At 46.7% G+C, this 24,923-nt stretch overlaps 1 protein-coding gene across 2 annotated transcripts in view; it reads right to left on the reverse strand.

Annotated features, from left to right (window-relative positions):
* Positions 1–24,923, reverse strand: part of vac14 (vac14 homolog (S. cerevisiae)) — a 406,574-nt gene that overhangs the window by 56,243 nt on the left and 325,408 nt on the right. For both annotated transcript variants that reach the window (XM_070897766.1, XM_070897765.1), the window contains exons 18-19: positions 13,507–13,586; positions 8,708–8,858 (exon numbers count right to left, since the gene is read on the reverse strand). In XM_070897766.1, the coding sequence (XP_070753867.1) occupies positions 8,708–8,858; positions 13,507–13,586 (231 nt within the window). The remainder of the gene's footprint in view (positions 1–8,707; positions 8,859–13,506; positions 13,587–24,923) is intronic.

The raw sequence follows: 24,923 nt of genomic DNA on the forward strand, positions 1-24,923 counted from the left end.
ACGCACACATACTTTCCAAGGAGTCATGGGATAGCAATCAGGAGCTGAACGTTCCAGATTAACTATATTTTGTCGTCAATTTATGATTTCTGTCCAGTTATTCCCTTAAGTCACCCAGATTATTAAACTTTCCCAACCAGGACAACAGGCCAGAGGTGTTGCTCTCAGAACTCCTTCATTCGTGCTTTGTGGACAGCTCTTAAGTTGGAGTGACGCACGCTTTCCTTTCCGACCATCCATTTGGTGCCTCACCACCACAGCGCCAAGATCAGGAACAGCGAGCACGGACCAGGAGCCCCACACCACTGTGCCTCTTTCTTGGATAAAGGGGAACCAATGGATGTGGTGTATTTGGACTTCCAGAAGGCATTTGACAAGGTGCCACATAAAAGGTTACTGCACAAGATAAAAGTTCACGGGGTTGGGGGTAATATATTAGCATGGGTAGAGGGTTGGCTAACTAACAGAAAGCAGAGAGTTGGGATAAATGGTTCATTCTCTGGTTGGAAACCAGTAACTAGTGGGGTGCCGCAGGGATCAGTGCTGGGACCCCGACTATTATATTAACGACTTGGAAGAAGGGACCGAGTGTAACGTGGCCAAGTTTGCTGACAATACAAAGATGGGAGCAAAAGCAATGTGTGAGAAGGACACAAAAAATCTGCAAAAGGACATGGACAGGCTAAATGAGTGGGCAAAAATTTGGCAGATGGAGTATAATGTTGGAAAGTGTGAGGTCATGCACTTTGGCAGAAAAAAATCAAAGAGCAAGTTATTTAAATGGAGAAAGATTGCAAAGTGCCGCAGTACACCTAGGGGTACTTGTGCATGAAACACAAAAGGTTAGTATACAGGTACAGCAAATGATCAGGAAGGCCAATGGAATCTTGGCCTTTATTGCAAAGGAGAGTTTAAAAGCAGGGAAGTCTTGCTACAACTATATAATGTATTGGTGAGGCCACACCTGGAATACTGCATGCAGTTTTGGTTTCCATATTTATGAAAGGATAGACTTGCTTTGGAGGCAGTTCAGAGAAGGTTCACTAGGTTGATTCCGGGGATGAGGGGGTTGACTTATGAGGAAAGGTTGAGTAGGTTGGGCCTCTACTCATTGGCATTCGAAAGAATGAGAGGTGATCTTATCGAAACGTATAAGATTATGAGGGGGCTTGATAAGGTGGATGCAGAGAGGATGTTTCCACTGATAGGGGAGACTGGAACTAGAGGGCATGATCTTAGAATAAGAGGCCGCCCATTTAAAACTGAGATGAGGAGGAATTTCTTCTCTCAGAGGGTTGTAAATCTGTGAAATTCGCTGCCTCAGAGAGCTGTGGAAGCTGGGACATTGAATAAATTTAAGACAGAAATAGACAGTTTCTTAAACGATAAGGAGATAAAGGGTTATGGGGAGCCGGCGGGGAGGTGGAGCTGAGTCCATGATCGGATCAGCCATGATCTTATTGAATGGCGCAGCAGGCTCCAGGGGCCATATGGCCTACTCCTGTTCCTATTTCTTATGTTCTTATGTTCAAGCTACCCCCTCTCTTGTGGAATAGAATCCAGCTACCCCGACTTAGCAGCTTAATTATAAACAGAGCAACTGATTTGCGATGAACAAGGGTTACAAAATACAGATGGAGTACAGAGAGGAACATGGAGACCCTGGAACAGCTGGCACCAGGGAACTGTCATGCCAAAGTTGGCAGCTGATTGAGGCTGTGAATAATGTCGAACTTAAAGCTAGTCTTGCACTAGTCTTGGTCTTTTCCAAGATTCCACTGACCATTGTCTGGGGGTTGGAAGAAGGGAGCTGGGGGGAGAAAGAGTGCGAGTGTTAAAAAGGGAAAATATTAGACCCTTTCAGCAGAGGATTAAATGTGTTAAGTAGCCTCCATGGTATTACAGACGGTCGACGTGTAGATGAAACAGACCCAATTGGTCTTTTCTAAGATTTCCTCGGGCTCAATTCCAGCCACCAATTTTAGCTTCACAACGTGAGACAGTAAAACTCTCTCACTGGGGCATGAAGCGAGTGATGAAGGGCTCATTTTGTTAAACTAACAGGGCCGTTTAGCTGGACAGAGAGCGGCCCACGCTTTCACTACGAGGAGGGAATGTAACGGAAAGGTTGAGCAATGCAAAAAGCCAGGCTGCAAAGTGGATGCAAACTGTGAACATCCCCTGTGTAGTTTGGCTGCCTTCCTCTGTGCAGCGATGAAGTACAGTGAATTATATTCACCACATACACTAAAACTAAATAGAGTGAAGAATTTGAAGTGAGGAAGCTTTGCCAGAAAGCATAATCACTTTACTCTAGTTACTGGGACAGGACTGACATTTTCCATCGCCTATGCCAGATCTCTCTCGGTGACTGTTCTTTTTCTTTCCCACCCCCAACGATGCCAAATTTAGTCCCGATTGCTTAACCAGAGTCCGAAACAGAACAGAGCCTGATCAGCACTGTCCAATCTCGAATGGAAAGTAGATATGTTCCCAGGGGAGCGCTAAGTTCATGAATGTGTTTTTAAATTGGAAACAGGATCAAGCTGTTTAATTACTACCTCGGTCATCATAAGCCTCGGGATTGAATGGAACAAATTAACTACATAAATCGCTGCTAGATCGATACATGTAAAAACTCTAATTAAAGCTCACTGCGTGGGGCAGTTTTTGTTTCCTCTGGTGAAATACAGATAACCGCCCTTAACCATGATCTTCCTTATTCTTAGAAAGTTACATCGTTACATACAAATAGAATATTGCCTTCCCCGTGGGGGGAAAAATTCACATGGGACCTTTTCTCTTCAAGTACATTATGCTGTCAGTGTTGAGGTAGGTGTGCGTGCGCGCGCGCGCGTATGGTGGTGCGCATGAGGAGGGAGGTGGGGGGGGGGGGTTACATGTGTGTAGAATACACTTCTTTAAAAAAGCAAAGGGCACAAAACATACCGACAGCAGGCAACCCAATATTCATTCCAGCTCCATATACAAATGGGAGTTTAGCACAGTGACGGCGGGGGTTTTGAGGACCGACACCTTCAAGGACCACTTTCCTTGTGGTCCTGACCTTGGTAATCACATGCCCAGTTGCAGATCACGCCTTTCACATAGTACCGAGGAAGGCCCAGGAGTGACACGGAAGGCCACTTTGCGGAGAGGGTCCTATCGCTAATGGGCAGCTTGTTAGCCCACCATGCTGAGAGAGTCCTACCATTAACAGGCAGATCGCTGGGCCATTATGCTGAGATTGTCCTACCATTGATGTACAGCTTATCAGCACATTGTACTGAGAGAAAAGTCTACCATGCTGAGAGGGTCCTATCATTAACAGGCAGCGCCTTAGCCCATTAGGCCGAGAGCGCTTGCTTTGGAGTCTTGTGTCGGGCATGCGAACAATGTGGTCAGTGCTTCGATGCTGGGGATGTTAGCCTGATCGAGGACGCTAACGTTGGTGCATCTATCCTCCCAAGGGATTTGCAGGATCTTGCGGAGACATCGTTAGTGGTATTTCTCCAGCGATTTGAAGTATCTATTGTACATGGTCCATGTCTGAGCCAGCCAGGTGGGCAGAGGAAACGTTTCAAGGACACTCTCAAAGCCTCCTTGATAAAATGCAACATCCCCACTGACACCTGGGAATCCCTGGCCAAAGACCGCCCTAAGTGGAGGAAGAGCATCCGGGAGGGCGCTGAGTACCTTGAGTCTCGTCGCCGAGAGCATGCAGAAACCAAGCGCAGGCAGCAGAAAGAGCGTGCGGCAAACCAGTCCCACCCACCCTTTCCTCCAACGACTGTCTGTCCCACCTGTGACAGGGACTGTAATTCCTGTATTGGACTGTTCAGTCACCTGAGAACGCACTTTGAGTGGAAGCAAGACTTCCTCGAATTCAAGGGGCTGCCTATGATGATGATATGCTGAAAGGGTCCTACACATTGATGCACAGCTTATTACCCCCTTGCACTGAGAGGACAGCCCACTGTGGTGATAGGCTCCAAATAGTAACGTCCAATCATTAGCCCACCTTGCTGAGAGAATGATCTGTAGAAGAATCTGGCTTCTGGCGTTGAACAGCCACTCCGGGTTCAGTGCTCCATGGCTCAGTTTTTGTCCTCCCTGCTCCATTGGTTGGTGAAGATGCCCCTGTTGCCCCACTGTACTACTGGCTGCTGGGTGGCTCACTAGAGCTGCCTGGGGCAACGCATCCTCTACTCATTTGCAGTTCTGTTGAAGGGTCTTTTTAAAAATTAATTAATTCATGTGGGCGTTGCTGGCAAGGCCAGCATTTACTGCCCATCCTTAGTTGCCCTTAAGATGGTGGTGAGCCACTGCAGTGTGTGTGCTAAAGGTGCTCCCACAGTGCTGTTAGGGAGGGAGTTCCAGGATTTTGACCCAGCGACGATGAAGGTGGGTGACACCTTAGGATGGTGTGTGACTGGGAGGGGAACCTGCAGGTGGTGGTGTTCCAATGCGCCTGCTGCTTTTGCCCTTCTGGGAGGTGCTGCTGAAGAAGCCGTGGCAAGTTGCTGCAGTGCATCTTGGAGATGGCACAAACTGCAGCCACGGTGCGCCGGTGGTGGAGGGAGTGAATGTTGAAGGTGGTGGATGGGGTGTCATTCAAGCGGGCTGCTTTGCCCTGGATGGTGTCGAGCTTTGAGTGTTGTTGGAGCTGCATTCATCCAAGCAAGTGCAGAGTATTCCATCACACTCCTGACTTGGGCCTTGTAGATGGCGGAAAGGCTTTGGGGAGTCAGGAGATGAGACACTCGCTGCAGAATACCTAGCCTCTTGTAGTCACAGTATTTGTGGATGGTCCAGTTAGGTTTCTGGTCAATGGTGATCCCCAGGATGTTGATGGTGGGGGAACTGGCGATGGTAATGTCGTTGAATGTCGAAGGGAGGTGGTTAGACTCTCGCTTGTTGGAGATGACACTCTCAACCTGAAAGGTGCCAATGGAGGTGGCACTTCCAGCATTTTTTTTTTAAATGTCAGATTTCAAGCGTTGGCAGATGTTGTTTGAATCTCCCTTTGTAGAAGGCCCAGCCACCTCTTGGCATCCTTCCCTCGGAGACAAGGCTGAGTTCAGGATGTGGGCAGAAATCCATCGCCTCATGGTTGATAGCTCACTGCAGTATCAGTGACATCAAACACATTGGAACTTGTGTTTCCTTCTAATGAAAGCATTTAGATAAGATGCAGAATACTAACCAAACCAAGATGCAAATCTATTATTTAACGGTTGGTGCCAAATTTTTTTTTGCCATTAAACATTCTTTAATTATTATACTTTGTCTTGGCTTAGCGGGTACAGACATCACCTCCAAGGCAGTGCGAAGCCACACCAGTCTGTGTTGCAAGTAACTGACCCCAGTCGGTGCAGCAGCTGGGATGTTACAAATTGGAGGGGCAGGGAGGGGAAATGAAGGTGAGGATAAACAGAGGGGCAGGGGGACATGGAGGGGCGGGGAAGGGGAAACTTTTATTCATTCTGGCTTTCTCCATGTACCTCAGTGCAGTACTGAGGGAGCGCCGCACTGCCGGAGGGGCCGCACTGAGAGAGCGCCGCACTGCCGGAGGGGCAGCACTGAGGGAGCGCCGCACTGTCGGAGGGGCAGCACTGAGGGAGCGCCGCACTGTCGGAGGGGCAGTACTGAGGGAGCGCCGCACTGTCGGAGGGGCAGTACTGAGGGAGCGCCGCACTGTCGGAGCGCCGCACTGTCGGAGGGGCAGCACTGAGGAAGCGCCGCACTGTCAGAGGGGCAGTACTGAGGGAGCGCTGCATTGTTGGAGGTGGTGCCTTTCAGATGAGACGTTAACCTAAAGTCCGGTCTGGCTCTCAGGTGGACATAAAACGATCTCACGGTACTATTCAAAGAAGAACAGGGGAGTTCTGGCCAATATTTATTTCTCACCCAACATCACATTGCTGTTTGAGGGAGCTTGCTGTGCACAAACTGGCTGCCACGATTCCTACATTACAAGTGACTACACTTCAGAAGTATATCATTGGCTGTAGAGTGCCTTGGGTCGTTCTGAGGTCATGAAAGGTGCTATATAAATGCAAGTCTTTGTTCTTTTATACTGAGACAGGGAATTTTTCCAATGGAATACTATTTCCTTTGACATGGGGACAGTTAATCACAAAGCTTTCTACTAAGAGAAGCTTCCTCTTTTTAAATCACATCTGAATTAATATTTACGACAAATACATAGTGAATTAAAAAACAAATTCAGCTCTCGCACTGGAATACTCGATGTAATCACCAATACTGAGGGTGCAATGGCCAGAAATTGCAAGGCAACCTTGCTCTACCAACAGAGGGAGAAGTTCGTTCACCAAATACTTCCTTTCTGCCAATCCCCACCCCGACTTTGGTGAAGGTGCTCTATTGCTTCAATGTGGCCCGTGAACTCCCAGCCCAGCACTGAGACAGGAAGGACACCAGGGGCCGAGGTGGAGAGATTATGGATGAAGTCGAGCTCCACTGCAAAAACGTGACCAAGTTTGTACTTACAGCCACAATCTTTTCCTTTGTAGCTGGTTGAGTCATGATAGCTTCTGGTGTATCATGTACAAATTCCTTTCCCCAGTACACTACATAAAGCATGCGTGAAGGTGCAACTTCGAGATCGAAAGGTGGAACAGAAAAGCCCCCACAGTTGTGACTCAAACCTTCCATTGCAGGCATGTGATTACATTTGTAACTAAGAAATAGTACAGTCGAGCCCACTTGCACAGGCCTCTGATCAATGCTAATCCTTGCTGAGTTACAGTAACACTCAATCAACCCAATGATACATAAATCTAGTTACGTGATCCTCTGTCCAGCCTGTCAATAACAGGGCTTTGGTACTTTTTAAATCAAACTGGTTTCTTGATTTAAAAGGAGTTATCAATGCAGCTTGGGATTTAGTGCTGTCCCCTGTCCCCTTCACTCAAGTGGGATTGACTGTAATGTGCAAGTGAAAGGGCATCGATCTTTGGGAGGAAGGAACCAGAGAGTTCAGAGATCGGCCACGTGGTGCAATGCCCCGGCAGTAGGCCAAAGGCTTCCACTACAGGTCCTGATGGTGGCAGAGAAGGGTGCAGAGCAGAAGGGGCAAGTGCTTCTCCACAGAAGGGAAAACGGGAGTGGGGAGAAGTTTAAATGAAAAGTCACCCAATGTTTCTTGCACCTCGGGGTACCCAACTCATGAACAGCATTAGGAGAGGCCTAAAACTCCTGCCTGGCATCTCAGGCCGGAGAAGTGGAACGTGATGTGAGGATAACCTGGGGAGGGAAAAGGAGAGTGCATTAAACATGGATGGTGAGGGGGAAATAGACTATCCATCTCCCATGTGTAATGTGTGCACCTGTGAATATGCTCACAGGTTTGTAGAGCTGTTGAGTTGGGAGTGGCTTAGCCAGTCACGTGATGTTCACAAGACTCAATAAAATCCCAGCCAGTTGGGTTTGGGGATCCACGACGAGGCAGGTGGTTGTGAGCCGGTGGATAAACTGGTAATGTGTAGTGTTATTGTTAAACCTTTGCTAATAAACCAACTAGTTCTAATAGCAATGTGTTGCTATGAATTCTTAAGCAAAGAACCCATGAAGCAAATACATTTCACCATGAATATATTCTCAGAGTCATCCAGTTGTCCCCATGTCACGAGGGTAATGATCTCCCACGAGGAAGGGTGATACCACAATATACATCAATGATTTAGATGAAGGAATTGAATGTAATATCTCCAAGTTTGCAGATGACACTAAGCTGGGTGGCAGTGTGAGCTGTGAGGAGGATGCTAAGAGGCTGCAGGGTGACTTGGACAGGTTAGTGGGCAAATGCATGGCAGATGAAGTATAATGTGGATAAATGGGAGGTTATCCACTTTGGTAGCAAAAACAGGAAGACAGATTATTATCTGAATGGTGACAGATTAGGAAAAGGAGGTGCAACGAGAATTGGGTGTCATGGTACACCAGTCATTGAAGTTTGGCATGCAGGTACAGCAGGCGGTGAAGGCGGCAAATGGCATGTTGGCCTTCATAGCTAGAGGTTTTGAGTATAGGAGCAGAGAGGTCTTACTGCAGTTGTACAGGCCACACCTGGAATAGTGTGTTCAGTTTTGGTCTCCTAATCTGAGGAAGGACATTCTTGCTTTTGAGGGAGTACAGCAAAGGTTCACCAGATTGATTCCCGGGATGGCAGGACTGACATATGAGAAGAGACTAGATCAACTGGGCTTGTATCCACTGGAGTTTAGAAGTATGAGAGGGAATCTCATAGAAACATATAAAATTCTGACGGGATTGGACAGGTTAGAGGCAGGAAGAATGTTCCCGTTGCTGGGGAGTTCCAGAACCAGGGGTCACAGTCTAAGGATAAGAGGTAAGCCATTTAGGACCGAGATGAGGAGAAACTTCTTCACTCAGAGAATGGTTAACCTGTGGAATTCTCTACCGCAGAAAGTTGTTAGATATATTCAAAAGGGAGTTAGATATGGCCGTTACGGCCAAAGGGATCAAGGGGTATGGAGAGAAAGCAGGAAAGGGGTACTGAGGTTGAATGAAGGGCCAAATGGCCTACTCCTGCACCTAATTTCTATGTTTCTATGTTTCTACCACAATTATTGGTGCCACACTTCACAACCTGCCCCACCAATTCCAGTTGTCCAGATCAGCAATGTGTCATAAGTCACTGAAGACGGCAATCGTTACTCACGTGGTCCGCATTAGCTCCGGGTTGGGTACGCACTGCAGCCGCTGTGACAGGAGCTGAAACGCTTTGCTCTGGGGCAACAGCATGAGGAGTCCGTACAGGGCCTTGATCAGGTAGGGGTTGTTCTCAACGTCAAGCAGTTGCAACCGCAGATCTGGGATGGAGAACAAGGAGATAAATAAACAACCACAACTAGTATTTATACAGCACCTTCAACGTGGTAGAAACGTCGTAAGGCGCTTCACAGGAGCGCTACCGGACAAAATCTGACACCGCACCACATAAAGGGATAGGAGGACAGGTAACCAAAGGCTTGGTCAAAGAGCTAGGTTTTAAGGAGCGACTTAAGCAGCAGGAGTGGGGAGAGGATAGAGAGTGGGCCTGAATTAAAGCAGCGGGAGCAGGGGGCCCGGGACTTGGGGGGTGGAACAGACTGGGAGCGGGGGCGGGGGGGGGGGTTAGGAGGAATTGGGGGACTGGGAGTGGGGGGGGGGGGGGGGGGGGCTCCCATTCAAAAACAAACAAAAAAACCCAAACAGTAATGTCACAGGAGAGCAGGTAGCCGATTGGTTGGTTGGTCAGTGAGTATTAGAGCTTTTTTTTTGCCCTCCAAGTTAGGGAAAGGGGTTAAATTAAGAGCTGAGAAACTGTAACATGCTAGTACTTATTAAATTAATAACAAACTAGATAAAATAGCAAACAATAAAACTAAAATATTGATTGAATAAAAGCTTTAAGTAATTAATTACTAAATAAAACAAGGTTGGAGATGGCAGGTGGTGTGTCGGAACTGCAGCATGTGGGAGTTTGTGCAGAGCATCACGATCCCGAGCAACCACATCTGCAGTAGGTGCCTGCGACTCGAGGAACTTCGGCTCAGAGTTGTTGAGCTGGAGTCTGGGCTGCAGACATTGCGATGCATCAGGGAGGGGTGAGTTACCTGGACAGTTTGTTCCAGGAGGCGGTCACACCCTTTAGATTAAGCAGTACTTTAGAATCCGTCAATGGTCAGGAGGGTGTGACTGCGAGTCAGGAAGGTGTGAGGACCCAGGCTATAGTGATGGAGGAGCCTCAGCCCTTGACCCTGGTTATATGGTTGAGGAAAAGGATTGCAGGGAGGATGGGCAAACTTACCACGACACCGTGGTACAGGGAGGGGGCCATCCAAGTGGGGGAAGAGAAGGAAGGAATGTGGTAGTGGTAGGGGACAGTATAGTCAGGGGTTAGATACTGTTCTCTGCAGCTGCAAAAGAGAATCCCGAAGGCTGTGTTGCCTGCCCAGTGCCAGGGTTAAGTATATCTCCTCGTGGCTCTATAACGTGGTGTGGAAGTGGGAGGATCCAATTGTTGTGGTCCATGTAGGAACCAACGACATCGGTAGAACTAAGAATTATGTCCTGCTGAGGGAGTTTGAGGAACTGGGGTCTAAATTAATAAGCAGAAACTAACGGGTAATAATCTCTGCATTACTACCCGAGCCACACGCAAATTGGCATAGGATCAAGCAGATCAGAGAGTTAAACGTGTAGCTCAAAGTGTGTTGTGGGAGGAAGGGGTTTCAATTCATGGGGCACTGGCACTGGGTAAAGAGGGAGCTGGTCCGTCGGGACGGGCTCCACTTAAACCGGGCTGGGACCAGCATCCTGGCTAATCGAATAACTAGGGCTATAGATAGGGCCTTAAACTAAAAAATGGGGAGGGGTCAGGTAAGGGGAAATTTAGAAATCTAAAGAGAAAGGCAATCGAGTAGTGTAGCAATTTAGGTAAAAAGAAGCAGAGTGTGACAGGAAGGGACAGAGAGTTTAACGGTAGCAGTGCAGCAGAGAATACGGCCAAAGCAGGGAATAATGGTAAAAAAAATTACATTAAAGGCTCTTTATCTGAATGCATGAAGCATTCGTAACAAGATAGAGGAACTAGTGGCACAAATAAAGATAAATGTGTTTGATCTAATAGCCATTTGAGAGACGTGGTTGCAAGGTGACCAAGGTTGGGAACTAAATGTCCCATGGTACTTGACATTTCGAAAAGACAGGCAGAATGTAAAACGATGGGGTGGGGGTAGCCCTGATAATAAAGGATGACATAAGGACAGTAGAGAGAAAGGATCTTGGATCGGAAGATCAGGCAGTAAAATCAGTATGGGTGGAGATGAGGAATAACAAGGGACAGAAAACATTGGTAGGAGTTATATATATGCCCCCTAACAGTAGCTATACTGTTGGACAGAATATTATATTAAGAAATAGTAGAATCTTGTAGCAAAGGTAATGCAATAATCATGGGGAACTTTAATCCTTATTTCGACTGGACAAATTGAATTGGCAAAGGTAGTCTCTTGGACGAGTTAATGGAATGCATTTGCGACAATTTCCTGGAACAATATGGCATTGGAAACAACCAGGGAACAGGCTACTTTAGATCGTGTATTATGTAATGAAACAGGGTTAATTAGCGAACTCATAGTAAAGGATCCTCTGGGGCAGAGTGATCATAATATGATAGAATTTCACATTAAGTTTGAGAGTGACTTGCCTAAGTCCGAAACTAAAGTCTTAAACTTAAATAAAGCCAATTACACAGGTATGAGGGGCGAGTTGGTCAAGGTAGATTGGAAAAATAGATTAAAAGGTTTGGCGGTAATTAAGCAGTGGCTAGCATTTAAAGAAATATTTCATAATTCTCAAAAAAATACATTCCATTGGGAAACAAAAACTCCACGGGAAAAGTGATCCAGCCGTAGCTAACTAAGGTAGTTAAGGATAGCATTAGATGCAACCAAGAAGCTTATAATGTTGCGAAGAATAGCAGCAAGCCTAAGGATTGGGAGTGTTTCAGAAACCAGCAAAGGATGACCAAAAATTTTTTAAAAAGGGATAAAATAGAATGAGAGAAAATTTGCAAGAAATATAAAAACAGATTGTAAGAGCTTCTACAAGTATGTAAAAAGTAAACGTTGGTCCCCTAGAGGCTGCGACAGGAGAAATTATTATGGGGAATAAGGAAATGGCAGAAACGTGAAACAAATATTTTGTATCCGTCTTCACAGTAGAATTCGCAAAAAGCATACTAAAAATGGTAGGGAACCAAGGGTCTAATGAGTGTTAGGAACTTAATGTAATTAACATAATTAGAGAAAAAGTACTAGGAGAAACTAATGGCACTAAAAAACAACAAATTCCCTGGATCTGACGGCCTACATCCTAGCGTACTAAAAGAGGTGGTTGCAGAGATAGTGGATGCATTGGCTTTGATCTTCCAAAATTAAGCTAAAGAAGGATATACTTGCCTTAAGGCGGTGCAACGAAGGCTCACTAGATTGATTCCTGGGATGAGAGGGCTGTCTTATGATGAGAGATTGTGTAGAATGGGCCTGTACTCTCTGGAGTTTAGAATAATGAGAGGTGATCTCATTGAAACATACACGATTCTGTAGGGGATTGGCAGGGTAAATGCTGAGGTTGTTTCCCCTGGATGGAGTGTCTAGAACTAGGGGGCACAGTCTCAGGATTAGGGGTAGGCCATTTAAGACAGAGATAAGGAGGAATTTCTTCACTCAGAGGATTGTGAATCTTTGGAATTCTCTGCCCCAGAGGGCTGTGGACGCCGAGATAGATCGATTTTTGGAGTCTAGGGGAATCAAGGGATATGGAGATCGGGCGGGGAAGCGGAGTTGAGGTCGATGATCAGTCATGATCTTATTGAATGGCGGAGGAGGCTCGAGGGGCTATGCCTACTCCTGCTCCTAGTTCTGATGTTCTTACGACTTAAAAGGTGGAGAGGTTTAGGAAGGGAATTCAGGGCTTAGGGCTGAGGCAGTGACCTTGTGTTGGGACAGGTCTCCGTGGATCGGTCACATTCCTTCTCCCCCCTCACCCATTCCCTTCTCTAGAAAAGCAAAAATAATGTTTAATTCCAAATCTAAGTATGTTTCGCCCATGCGCGAGAGAGAGAGACATACACACACACACACACACACACACACACACACAGGTTTGTACGCAGCGCCTGCAGACATCATCTTGCTCAAATTAATAATTCAAGCACCTCGTCCTAGTGGAGCTAATCACCAGGGCAAACAGGGCAGCTTCTAACCCACCCAGAGGGCCCTATTCTCAGCTTGAAGGAGGTTTTAGTGGGCATTTTTATTTAGTGGGTGAAGAGAGGCAGATTTCTGTTTGACATGAATTGTAATTGAAGAGACAGGATTTAAAAAAAAAATCACTGTCAGTTTGCTCTTCTCCTGAAGGCACTGGCTCCTCATGGTATACGGTTCTCACAGCTGAGGATTGCGAGCCAGAGCCTCGTGGGGGAATCTAGAACTAGGGGGCATAATTTCAGATTAAGGGGCCACCTATTTAAAACGGAGATGAGGAGAAATTTCTTCTATCAGAGGGCCGTGAATCTTTGGAATTCTCTACCCTAGAGAGCTGTGGAGGCTGCGTCATTGAATATATTTAAGGTGGAGATAGACAGACGATAAGGGAGTCAAGGGTTATCGGGAAGTGGAGTTTAGGCCAAGATCAGATCAGCCATGATCGTACTAAATGGCAGAGCAGGCTCGAGGGGCCAGATGGCTTACTCCTGCTCCTATTTCTTATGTTCTTATGCTTCACTTTGAACCTTTTGCATGCTTCATAGAGTCACAGAGCTTTTAAATTGCTTCCAAATTTGGTATATTCCCAGTCTCACGCAGCTGCCAGCCAGCACTCTACATCTGCCTCATTTCCCGACACATTACCTGCACATCTAGAACTCTAACAAGCCCTTGGGAAGCGCCGAGCGCGAGAGCGTTTACTTACACGTGAAGATTGGGCACTCGATCAGCTGCACCAGCTTGTCCACCTCGGTCAGGAAATCAATCGTCACCTCAAGGTCCCCACTGCAGTAATAGTTAAAGCAAATGGCGAGATAGAATAGAACATGACAGCATGGGAGTTGAAACAGCTATGATTTATTAAAACATAAATCCAATGGGAGATATAGAAAGAAAAAAGAACTTGCATTTATACGGTGCCTTATCACATCCTCACGACATCCCAAAGTATTTTACAGTCGGTGAATTACTTTTCAAGTGTAGTTAATGCTATGTAGGGAAAAATGGTAGCCAATTTCTGCACAGCAAGATCTCATAAGCAGCAAATGAAAGAATGACCAGATAACCAGTTTCTGTTGGTGTTATTTTAGGGACAAATATTGACCAGGCACCGGGAAAACTCCCTTGCCCTTTGAATAGTGCCATGGGCTCTTTTGCATCGACCTGAGCAGACAGACGGATCCGCATTTTAAAGTCCCACCTGAAAGGTGGCATCTCTGAAAATGCAACATGGCAATGAAGTGTCAGCCAAGATTATGGAATCATGGAATGATACAGCACAGAAGGAGGCCATTCGGCCTATCGTGCCTGTGCCGGCTTATCGGCAAGTTATGTGCTCAAGTCTGTAAGTGGGGCTTGAACCTACAATAGGTATGGTGGTATAGTGGTTACGGTACTGGACTAGCAACCTGGAGGCTGTGGGTTCCAATTCCAAATCTAGCACCATGATTGGCATTTTGTCATCAGAACCCCATTGGAACCTGCCATTTTCTACTTGGGTTGGCCTACTCGTAGCTCTGGTCCATACTATGGGGTTGACACTTAATGCCCTCCTCACAAGCCATTCAGTTTTACAAACACTTGCTGAAGAAGCCCACGCCCAGCCACTTTCTCAAGGCAAAGAACACTAATAATAAATACTGGAGGTTGGAGTGGTGAGTATCTGCAATTGAACCAAGCTGATGCAATGGAAGTGATATTTCCGAGCAATAAGTCTTGTTTACTTTTTCTACTTCACATAACTGGCTAGACAATGCATTGCATTTCAATGTGGTAGGCTCATCATGTTAACCAGTTACCAGCAGTTCTATCCGCTTTGCTGATACGTCAGTGGGTTAAAATCAGCTGAGCTACACAGACTGAGATTGCCCAAGTTTGCTCCCTGGGCTGAGGTGACAATGAAATAAAAATGAGCCAGAGTTGCCTCTCCTGATCCCTATCCAGTGAGCCCTGTGGGATATATGCCTGTACGGACAGTGGGTGAGGACAGGATCAGGCTGTGATGCCCCTGTTACTATCTAAGCAATTGCCAACACTTACCATTCAGGCTCATACATGAATGGTCACTTGGCTTCGGCACCTCCAGAAGGGCGAGATGGCATCTTCAGGGACTAAGGGCGGGGGACTGGTGGATTGGGAAGCCTGTACACAATACACAACAGCCAATGGGTTAAGGTAGCATTGTGGTCATGTTATTGTGGAGAATGTGGAAAAGGGAGGAGAGAATATTAATACTATTTTGCCACTGCAGTGTCCAATAAAGGGACATTTACTTTGATCTGCACTATGGGATTTAAACCCCTCCATTCACTTCCAAAAAATTGTTTCAACAAGCTCCATCAAGCAGAGTGAAGAGTCTTTTATAGATACAGGTTTTGTTCTGAATGGAGTTCATTGTATAATGGGCCCGCAATCCAACATTAATGGCCCACACTGCCGTTATGTATGTTGTTACTGGCTGGTTCCGAGCAATAACTGCAATCAACCAGGTTTATGCTTTTCCTGCAATTGACCTCTCGGGTATACAATACATGGCTGAGAAAACTCACTCTCAATCTGCCCAATGTTGAGAGCTCTGTTTACTGCCCATAACAAAGGAGCAAGAAGCAGGCACAGTGAGACTCCCAGTCTAATCAACATGGAGTAAATACCAGTGAGTTCACAAAATGCCAATAGGCATGAGATTTACAAATGCTTTGCTGACCAGATTAAACATCACTGCTCCCCATCTGAGCACTCTACACTGGGTGGTATGGTGTCCACAATTCAGGCCAATCTAATCCATGTATTTTACATCAGTTTTGAAAGCACCAAATTCAAAAGAAAAAAGAATGCCTGCAATACTGCCCTGACATTAAGAGGGTGCAAACAAAACCCATCTCCGGATGGATATAGTGCATTACCGCTCATCTGTTCAATCCAAAACTTTCAAAAGCGAAAGAATCCTGAACAAGCATAAACAGCCTGTGATATCTTTAATCAAAGGCTGCAGAATGTGTGACCCCCACACACCCTCAAGCCTCGTGTGTTATTCCAACGATTACTATCATTCCCAGTTCACCGCCCATCCTTTTCTAATTCTACATTCCATTCTCCACAACGGCCAAGGCACTGGATGTTTCGACAAATGGCTACGTAAATTATGAATACTCACATTGCTTTCAACTGAAATATTAAAGCTGGAATTGCAAATTGGGATTGAAACCAGATGCAAGCCATCATATCAAAGCAGAGACACAAGTCCATGTCTTCTAAAAGCTACTTCATTCCACAGTCCACTGAGCATTACAGTAAGCACATTGTACATCAGAAATTCTGCATCTTGGGCAAACATTTCACTTCAGAGCAAGGTTTTGAAGCTCATGTTTAAGCCCCTGGGCCAAGCTCTACTTCCACAACTGCTGCAGTTACCTAGTTTTCTATTTTTGTTCTTCCACCAAGTGTCCCAGCACCATAAGCCTTCCCTTACCAAGAAAAAGACTTGCATTTATATAGAGCTTTTCATGACCTCAGGATGTCCTCGAAGTGCTTTACAGCCAACAAAATACTTCTGGAGTGCAGTCACTGTTGTAATGTAGGAAACGGCAGCCAATTTGCACACAGCAAGGTCCCACAAACAGCAATGTGATAATGACCAGATCATCTGTTTTCGTGATGTTGGCTCTTTGAAATGGTGCCATGGGATCTTTTACATCCACCCGAGGGGAGAAACGGGACGTCAGACAGTGCAGCACTCCCTCAGCACTGCACTGGAATGTCAAGTGTAGATTTTTGTGCTCCAGTCTCTGGAGTGGGACCCGAATACATCTCCTTCTGACTGGGCGAGAATGCCACGGAAGGGCTAGACACTCCGGCTTTACTCTAAACCCAACTGATGGGAGTTGCACCAGTTCAGCCCACATCGACCCACTGTTCAGGTTTCCTCCTCTCCTGGCAGTCCCTCCCCCTCGGAGAGGCACAGCAGACCCTCAATGGCCAGTAGATTGCTAACCTGCCCACAATCCACTGGACCATCTTGCTGCTCTTGGTTAGTGTGCTATCACATTGGAATAAAGTATATAGAGCTCTTGATAAGAGGGAAAAAAACCAAGATTGCCGAAACTACATGGCATATCCGTCAATATCGGAGAAAGGCAAAAACAAAATCATGTTTTGGGTGGAGACGGAGTCAAGCCTATGATAGAACTGAACTTCGATAGAGAATCTGTGCCTAGATTTCCATATATTCCACGTCTCCAGCTTTTACATTAAGCTAATTTATGGTAAATCGGGTATCCAATTTTGAGTTTGTGGACACAAGTCAAACAGAATCACTTGGTACAAGAATGCTCAGTTTAAAAATAGCATTAAATTGAGGTGTAGACAAGCATGCCCCAAATGTAATTTTATTCAGATATTTTATGATTCAGTTTCGCTACAAAGGAGGATCCTAAAAACATCCTCAATTCTCACAGTAACATTTTGGATACAGTTAGTATTCCAAAAGGATATTAGAAGGCTTTGAGGGAATTCGGTGCTGCAGTGCTTAACCTCTGCGACCCAAGTTAATATAATTATCCGATTGGTTGGAATTGTCCAATGTGCAGCAAATGGATTTTGATGACCGGGGGGCAGTGCTGTGTGGCGGGGTCAGGTTGGTGGAGGACCTTTCTCTTACGGATGTTTAGTGTAAGGCCCATGCTCTCACACGCCTCGGTGAAGGTGTTGACAATTGCTTGGAGTTCGGCCTCCGAGTTGTCGCAGATGGAAGTGTTGTCCGCGTACTGTAGTTCGATGACCGAGGATGGGACGACCTTGGATCTGGCCTGGCGGTTGAACAGATTCCCATTTGTTCGATAATTTAGCTCCACTCCAGCGGGGAGCTTGCTAATGGTGAGATGAAGCATTGCATCAAAGAAGATCGAGAAGAGCGTTGGTGCGATGAAGCAGCCTTGCTTGACCCTGGCCCAGACGTGGATTGGGTCTGTGGTGGACCCGTTGGTCAGGATAACGGCTTGGTCATCGTGGAGCAGACGGAGGATGGTGACAAACTTTTGAGGGCAGCTGAAATGGAGGACGACGCTCCATAATCCTTCACAGTTGACGGTGTCAAATGTCTTTGTGAGGTCAAAGAAGCCATGTACAAGGGTTGATGCTGTTCCCTGCATTTCTCTTGTAGTTGTCGTACGGTGAAGGTCATGTCCGTTGTACCCCTTTGTGGGCAGAATCCACATTGTGACTCTGGGAGCAGCTCTTCAGCCACAGGGAGAAGTCGGTTGAGGAGGTATCTAGCAATGACTTTCCCAGTGACCGACAGCAGGGAGATTCCTCTGTAGTTACCGCAGTCGGACTTGACCCCTTTTTTTAAAGATGGTTACGATTAAGGTGTCTGAGATCTCCTGGCATGCTCTCCTCCTCCCAGATGAGAGAAATGAGGTCATGTATTCGTGCCAATAGTGCGCTTGATTGAATTTTTTGAGGTGGTAACAAGAAGTGTCGATGAGATTAGTACGTTTGACATAGTCTACAAGGATTTTAGCCAGGCTTTTGACAATGTCCCACTGTCAGAATGGCAGACTGGTCAGAAAAGTAAAAGCCCATGGGATCCAAGGGAAAGTCAGATTCCAGCATCCGCAGTATTTTGCTTTTGTAAGATAGATCCAAAATTGGCTCAGTTTTAGGAAACAATGGGTAATGGTTGAGGGGAGTTTTTGTGACCAGAATGTTGTTTCCAGTGGGGTTCCGCAAGGCTCAGTACTGGGTCCCAATGATCTAGTGTTTAACTTAATTGAATTTTTTGAGAAGGTAACCAGGAGGGTCAATGAAGGTAGTGCATTTGATGTAGTGTATATGGATACCTGGGGGTCCTTATGCATGAAACACACAAAGTTAGTATGCAGATACAGCAAGTAATCAGTTTTTGTTCTGTTAACACTGCCATATCAAGTACAAGCAGTAAATGGGAGGATGGGGAGGGACACCACTAAATGGGGGAATAGGAGAGGGGCACTAGAAAATGGGGAATAGGGAGGGGCACCAGTAAATAGGAGGATAGGGGAGGGGCACCAGTAAATTGGGGTACAGGGGAGGGGCACCAATAAATGGGGGAGAGGGGAGGGGCACCAGTAAATGGGGGTATGGGGGAGGGGCACCAGTAAATGGGGGTATGGGGGAGAGACACCAGTAAATGGGGGATAGGGGAGGGGCACCAGTAAATGGGGGATAGGGGAGGGGCACCAGTAAATGGGGGATAGGGGAGGGGCACCAGTAAATGGGGGATAGGGGAGGGGCACCAGTAAATGGGGGATAGGGGAGGGGCACCAGTAAATGGGGGATAGGGGAGGGGCACCAGTAAATGGGGGATAGGGGAGGGGCACCAGTAAATGGGGGATAGGGGAGGGGCACCAGTAAATGGGGGATAGGGGAGGGGCACCAGTAAATGGGGGATAGGGGAGGGGCACCAGTAAATGGGGGATAGGGGAGGGGCACCAGTAAATGGGGGATAGGGAAGGGGCACCAGTAAATGGGGGATAGGGAAACCAGCCCACACTGCAATACGTGTGCGCACTAGGTCCGTGCAGCAGAGCAGGTCTTCAGTTGTCCTGCTTAATCCTTGCCACTGAATAAAGGCCTAGCTCTGTCAAGCCCGTGTGGTGGCTGATGTGCAACGGTCACCACACGTTAAAAAAATCCACGCACAGGCATCTTCCACCCCCTCAATTGGAGTTTAGGACTAGAACATCGGATTCTTCATTGAAACATAAGAACATAAGAATTAGGAGCAGGAGTAGGCTATCTAGCCCCACGAGCCTGCTCCGCCATTCAACAAGATCATGGCTGATCTGGCCGTGGACTCAGCTCCACTTACCCGCCCGCTCCCCGTAACCCTTAATTCCCTTATTGGTTAAAAATCTATCGATCTGTGATTTGAATACATTCAATGAGCTAGCCTCAACTGCTTCCTTGGGCAGAGAATTCCACAGATTCACAATCCTCTGGGAGAAGAAATTCCTTCTCAACTCGGATTGAAATTGGCTCCCCTGTATTTTGAGGCTGTGCCCCCTAGTTCTAGTCTCCCCGACCAGTGGAAATAACCTCTCTGCCTATCTTGTCTATCCATTTTATGATTTTAAATGTTTCTATAAGATCACCTCTCATCCTTCTGAACTCCAACGAGTAAAGACCCAGTCTACTCAATCTATCATCATAAGGTAACCCCCTCATCTCCGGAATCAGCCGAGTGAATCGTCTCTGTACCCCCTCCAAATCTAGTATATCGTTCCTTAAGTAAGATGACCAAAACTGCACGCAGTACTCCAGGTGCGGCCTCACCAATACCCTATACAGTTGCAGCAGGACCTCCCTGCTTTTGTACTCCATCCCTCTTGCAATTCCATTCACCTTCCTGATTACCCGCTGCACCTGCAAACTAACTTTTTGAGATTCATGCACAAGGACCCCCAGGTCCCTCTGCACCGCAGCATGTTGTAATTTCTCCCCATTCAAATAATATTCCCTTTTACTGTTTTTTTCCCCCCAAGGTGGATGACCTCACATTTTCCGACATTGTATTCCATCTGCCAAACCTTCGCCCATTCGCTTAATCTATCTAAATCTCTTTGCAGCCTCTCTGTGTCCTCTACACAACCCGCTTTCCCACTAATCTTTGTGTCATCTGCAAATTTTGTTACACTATACTCTGTCCCCTCTTCCAGGTCATCTATGTATAGTGTAAACAGTTGTGCTCCCAGCACCGATCTCTGTGGCACACCACTAACCACCGATTTCCAACCCGAAAAGGACCCATTTATCCCGACTCTCTGCTTTCTGTTCGCCAGCCAATTCTCGATCCATGCTAATATATTTCCTCTGACTCCGCGTACCTTTATCTTCTGCAGTAACCTTTTGTGTGGCACCTTATCGAATGTCTTTTGGAAATCTAAATACACCACATCCATCGGTACACCTCTATCCACCATGCTCGTTATATCCTCAAAGAATTCCAGTAAATTAGTTAAACATGATTTCCCCTTCATGAATCCATGTTGCATCTGCTTGATTGCACTATTCCTATCTAGATGTCCCGCTATTTCTTCCTTAATGATAGCTTGAAGCATTTTCCCCACAGATGTTAAACTAACCGGCCTATAGTTACCTGCCTTTTGTCTGCCCCCTTTTTTAAACACAGAGGCGTTACATTTAGCTGCTTTCCAATCCGCTGGTACCTCCCCAGAGTCGAGAGAATTTTGGTAGATTATAACGAAAGCATCTGCTATAACTTCCGCCATCTCTTTTAATACCCTGGGATGCATTTCATCCGGACCAGGGGACTTGTCTACCTTGAGTCCCATTAGCCTGTCCAGCACTACCCCCCTAGTGATAGTGATTACTCAAGGTCCTCCCTTCCCACATTCCCGTGACCAGCAATTTTTGGCATGGTTTTTGTGTCTTCCACTGTGAAGACTGAAGCAAAATAATTGTTTAAGGTCTCAGCCATTTCCACATTTCCCATTATTAAATCCCCTTCTCATCTTCTATGGGACCAACATTTACTTTCATCACTCTTTTCCGTTTTATATATTGGTAAAAGCTTTTACTATCTGTTTTTATGTTTTGCGTAAGTTTACTTTCGTAATCTATCTTTCCTTTCTTTATTGCTTTCTTAGTCATTCTTTGCTGTCGTTTAAAATGTTCCCAATCTTCTAGTTTCCTACTAACCTTGGCCACCTTATACGCATTGGTTTTTAATTTGATACTCTCCTTTATTTCTTTGGCTATCCCTTCTCTTACCGCCCTTCTTTTTCACTGGAATATATTTTTGTTGAGCATTATGAAAGAGCTTCTTAAAAGTCCTCCACTGTTCCTCAATTGTGTCACCGTTTAGTCTATGTTTCCAGTCTACTTTAGCCAACTCTGCCCTCATCCCACTGTAGTCCCCTTTGTTTAAGCATAGTACGCTCGTTTGAGACACTACTTCCTCACCCTCAATCTGTATTACAAATTCAACCATTCTGAGAGGATCTTTTACTAGGAGATCGTTTATTATTCCTGTCTCATTACACAGGACCAGATCTAAGATGGCTTGCTCCCTTGTAGGCTCTGTAACATACTGTTCTAAGAAACATTCTATGAATTCCTCCTCAAGGCTACCCCGTGAGATTTAATTTGACCAATCGATATATCGGTTAAAATCCCCCATGATTACTGCCGTTCCTTTTTCACATGCCTCCATTATTTCCTTGATTATTGCCCGCCCCACCGTGAAGTTATTATTTGGGGGCCTATAAACTACGCCCACCAGTGACCTTTTCCCCTTACTATCTCTAATCTCCACCCACAATGATTCAGCATTTTGTTCATTCGAGCCAATATCGTCTCTCACAACTGCCCTGATATCATCCTTTATTAACAGAGCTACCCCACCTCCTTTCCCTTCTTGTCTATCTTTCCGAATTGTCAGATACCTCTGTATGTTTAATTCCCAGTCTTGGCGCCCCCTGCAACCACGTTTCTGTAATGGCCACCAAATCATACCCATTTGTAATGATTTGTGCCGTCAACTCATTTACTTTATTTCGAATGCTGCGTGCGTTGAGGTAGTGTGTTTTAATACTAGTTTTTAAACCATGATTTTTAGTTTTGACCCCTCCTGCAGCCCCTTTATATTCATACATATTGTCCCTTCCTATCACCTTGTGGTTTACACTTACCCCAGTGCTACTCTGCTCTGTTGCCTCCTGCCTTTTGCATTCTTTCTTGGGGTCCTGTTCATCTGAGCTCTCACCCACTCTAACTAGCTCAGAGCTCTCTCCTGGGTTCCGAATACTCTTTGCATTGAGGCACCGAGCTTTCATGCTTGCCTTTTTATTACACTTTGACCCTTTAGAATTTTGCTGTACAGTGGCCCTTTTTGTTTTCTGCCTTGGGTTTCTCTGACCTCCACTTTTACTCATCTCCTTTCTGTCTTTTGCTTTTGTCTCCATTTTGTTTCCCTCTGTCTCCCTGCATTGGTGCCCATCCCCCTGCCATATTAGTTTAACTCCTCCCCAACAGCACTAGCAAACACTCCCCCTAGGACATTGGTTCCGGTCCTGCCCAGGTGCAGACCGTCTGGTTTGTACTGGTCCCACCTCCCCCAGAACCGGTTCCAATGCCCCAGGAATTTGAATTCCTCCCTGCTGCACCACTGCTCAAGCCACGTATTCATCTGAGCTATCCTGCGATTCCTACTTTGACTAGCTCATGGCACTAGTAGCAATTCTGAGATTACTACTTTTGAGGTCCGATGTTTTAATTTAGCTCCTAGCTCCTTAAATTCGACTCATAGGACCTCATCCCTTTTTTTAACCTATATCGTTGGTATCAATGTGCACCACGACAACTGGCTGTTCACCCTCCTTTTTCAGAATGTCCTGCACCCACTCCGAGACATCCTTGACCCTTACACCAGGGAGGCAACATACCATCCTGGAGTCTCGGTTGCGGCCACAGAAACGCCTATCTATTCCCCTTAACATTGAATCCCCTATCACTATCGCTCTCCCACTCTTTTTCCTGCTCTCCTGTGCAGCAGAGCTAGCCACGGTGCCATGAACTTAGCTGCTGCTGCCCTCCCCTGATGAGCCATCCCCAAAGCGGTGTATCTGTTTTGCAGGGGGATGACCGCAGGGGACCCCTGCACTACCTTCCTTGCACTGCTCTTCCTGCTGGTCTTCCATTCCCTAGCTGGCTGTGGACCCTTCACCTGCGGTAAGACCAACTCGCTACACGTGCTACTCACGTCATTCTCAGCATCGTGGATGCTCCAGAGTAAATCCACCCTCAGCTCCAATTCCGCAACGCGGACCGTCAGGAGCTGGAGGCGGATACACTTCCCGCACACGTAGTCATCAGGGACACCGGAAGTGTCCCTGAGTTCCCACATGAGGAGCAGATCACGTGACTGAGCTCTCCTGCCATGACTTATCCCTTAGATACACTTAAATTGGCAACAACAATGTTCACTCACTGTTATAGAAGAGAAAAAAGAAAAACTATTCACCAATCACCAGCCAATCACTTACCCCCTTGGCTGTAACGTCACCTTTCTGTTTCTTTCTATTTCTTTTTGCCTTCTCCCTGTAGCTGCACAGACTGTGCCTTTATAGGCCTCTCGCCGACCCCGGACTCACGCCTCAGCGACACACCTCCCGACTGCTGAACTCGCGGCCTTTATAGGCCTCTCACCGACCCCAGACTCACACCTCAGCGACACACCTCCCGACTGCCGAACTCGCGGCCTTTATAGGCCTCTCGCCGACCCCAGACTCACACCTCAGCGACGCACCTCCCGACTGCTGAACTCGCGACCTTTATAGGCCTCTCGCCAACCCCAGACTCACGCCTCAGCGATGTTGCACTGTGAACTCTTGTGGAAGCAAGTCATCCTCGTTCGAAGGACCGCCTATGATGATGAATCTACTACGCCATTCTTTTGTGCTTCGGCGGGAATTCTATCTGCTCTTGTTGCCTTGTTATTCTTCAACTGACGGATGGCCTTTTCTACCTCGGGCTGGGGTTGTGCTGAATTGGTGGCGGGTAGCATGCTGCGGGATGGAGTCGAGCACACTCGCGTTGAAGACAAGAGTCTCAGTTGAGACATCGTCACTTGACCCCGCCACACAGCACTGCCCACTGATTATCAAAATCCACGACGAGGCCTTGGACAACGTGGACCATTTTCCATACCTCGGGAGCTTACTGTCTGCAAGAACAGACATTGACGATGAGGATGAGGTTCAACACCGCCTTCAGTGTGCCAGCACAGCCTTCGGTCGCCTGAGGAAAAGAGTGTTTGAAGACCAGGACCTCAATTCTGGCATCAAGCTTATGGTCTATAGGGCAGTAGTGATACCCGCCCTCCTATATAGCTCAGAGATGTGGACTATATACAGCAGACATCTCAAAACGCTGGAGAAGTACCACCAGCGCTGCCTCCACAAGATCCTGCAAATCCATCGACAGGATAGATGCACCGACGTCAGTGTTCTTGCTTAGACCAACATCCCTAGCATCGAAGCACTGAACGCACTCAACCAGTTCCATTGGGCGGGCCACATAGTCAGCATGCCCGACACGAGACTCCCAAAGCAAGCGCTCTACTCG

This window comes from Pristiophorus japonicus, chromosome 13, assembly GCF_044704955.1.
Source record: "Pristiophorus japonicus isolate sPriJap1 chromosome 13, sPriJap1.hap1, whole genome shotgun sequence".
In the NCBI taxonomy this organism is placed as follows: domain Eukaryota; kingdom Metazoa; phylum Chordata; class Chondrichthyes; family Pristiophoridae; genus Pristiophorus; species Pristiophorus japonicus.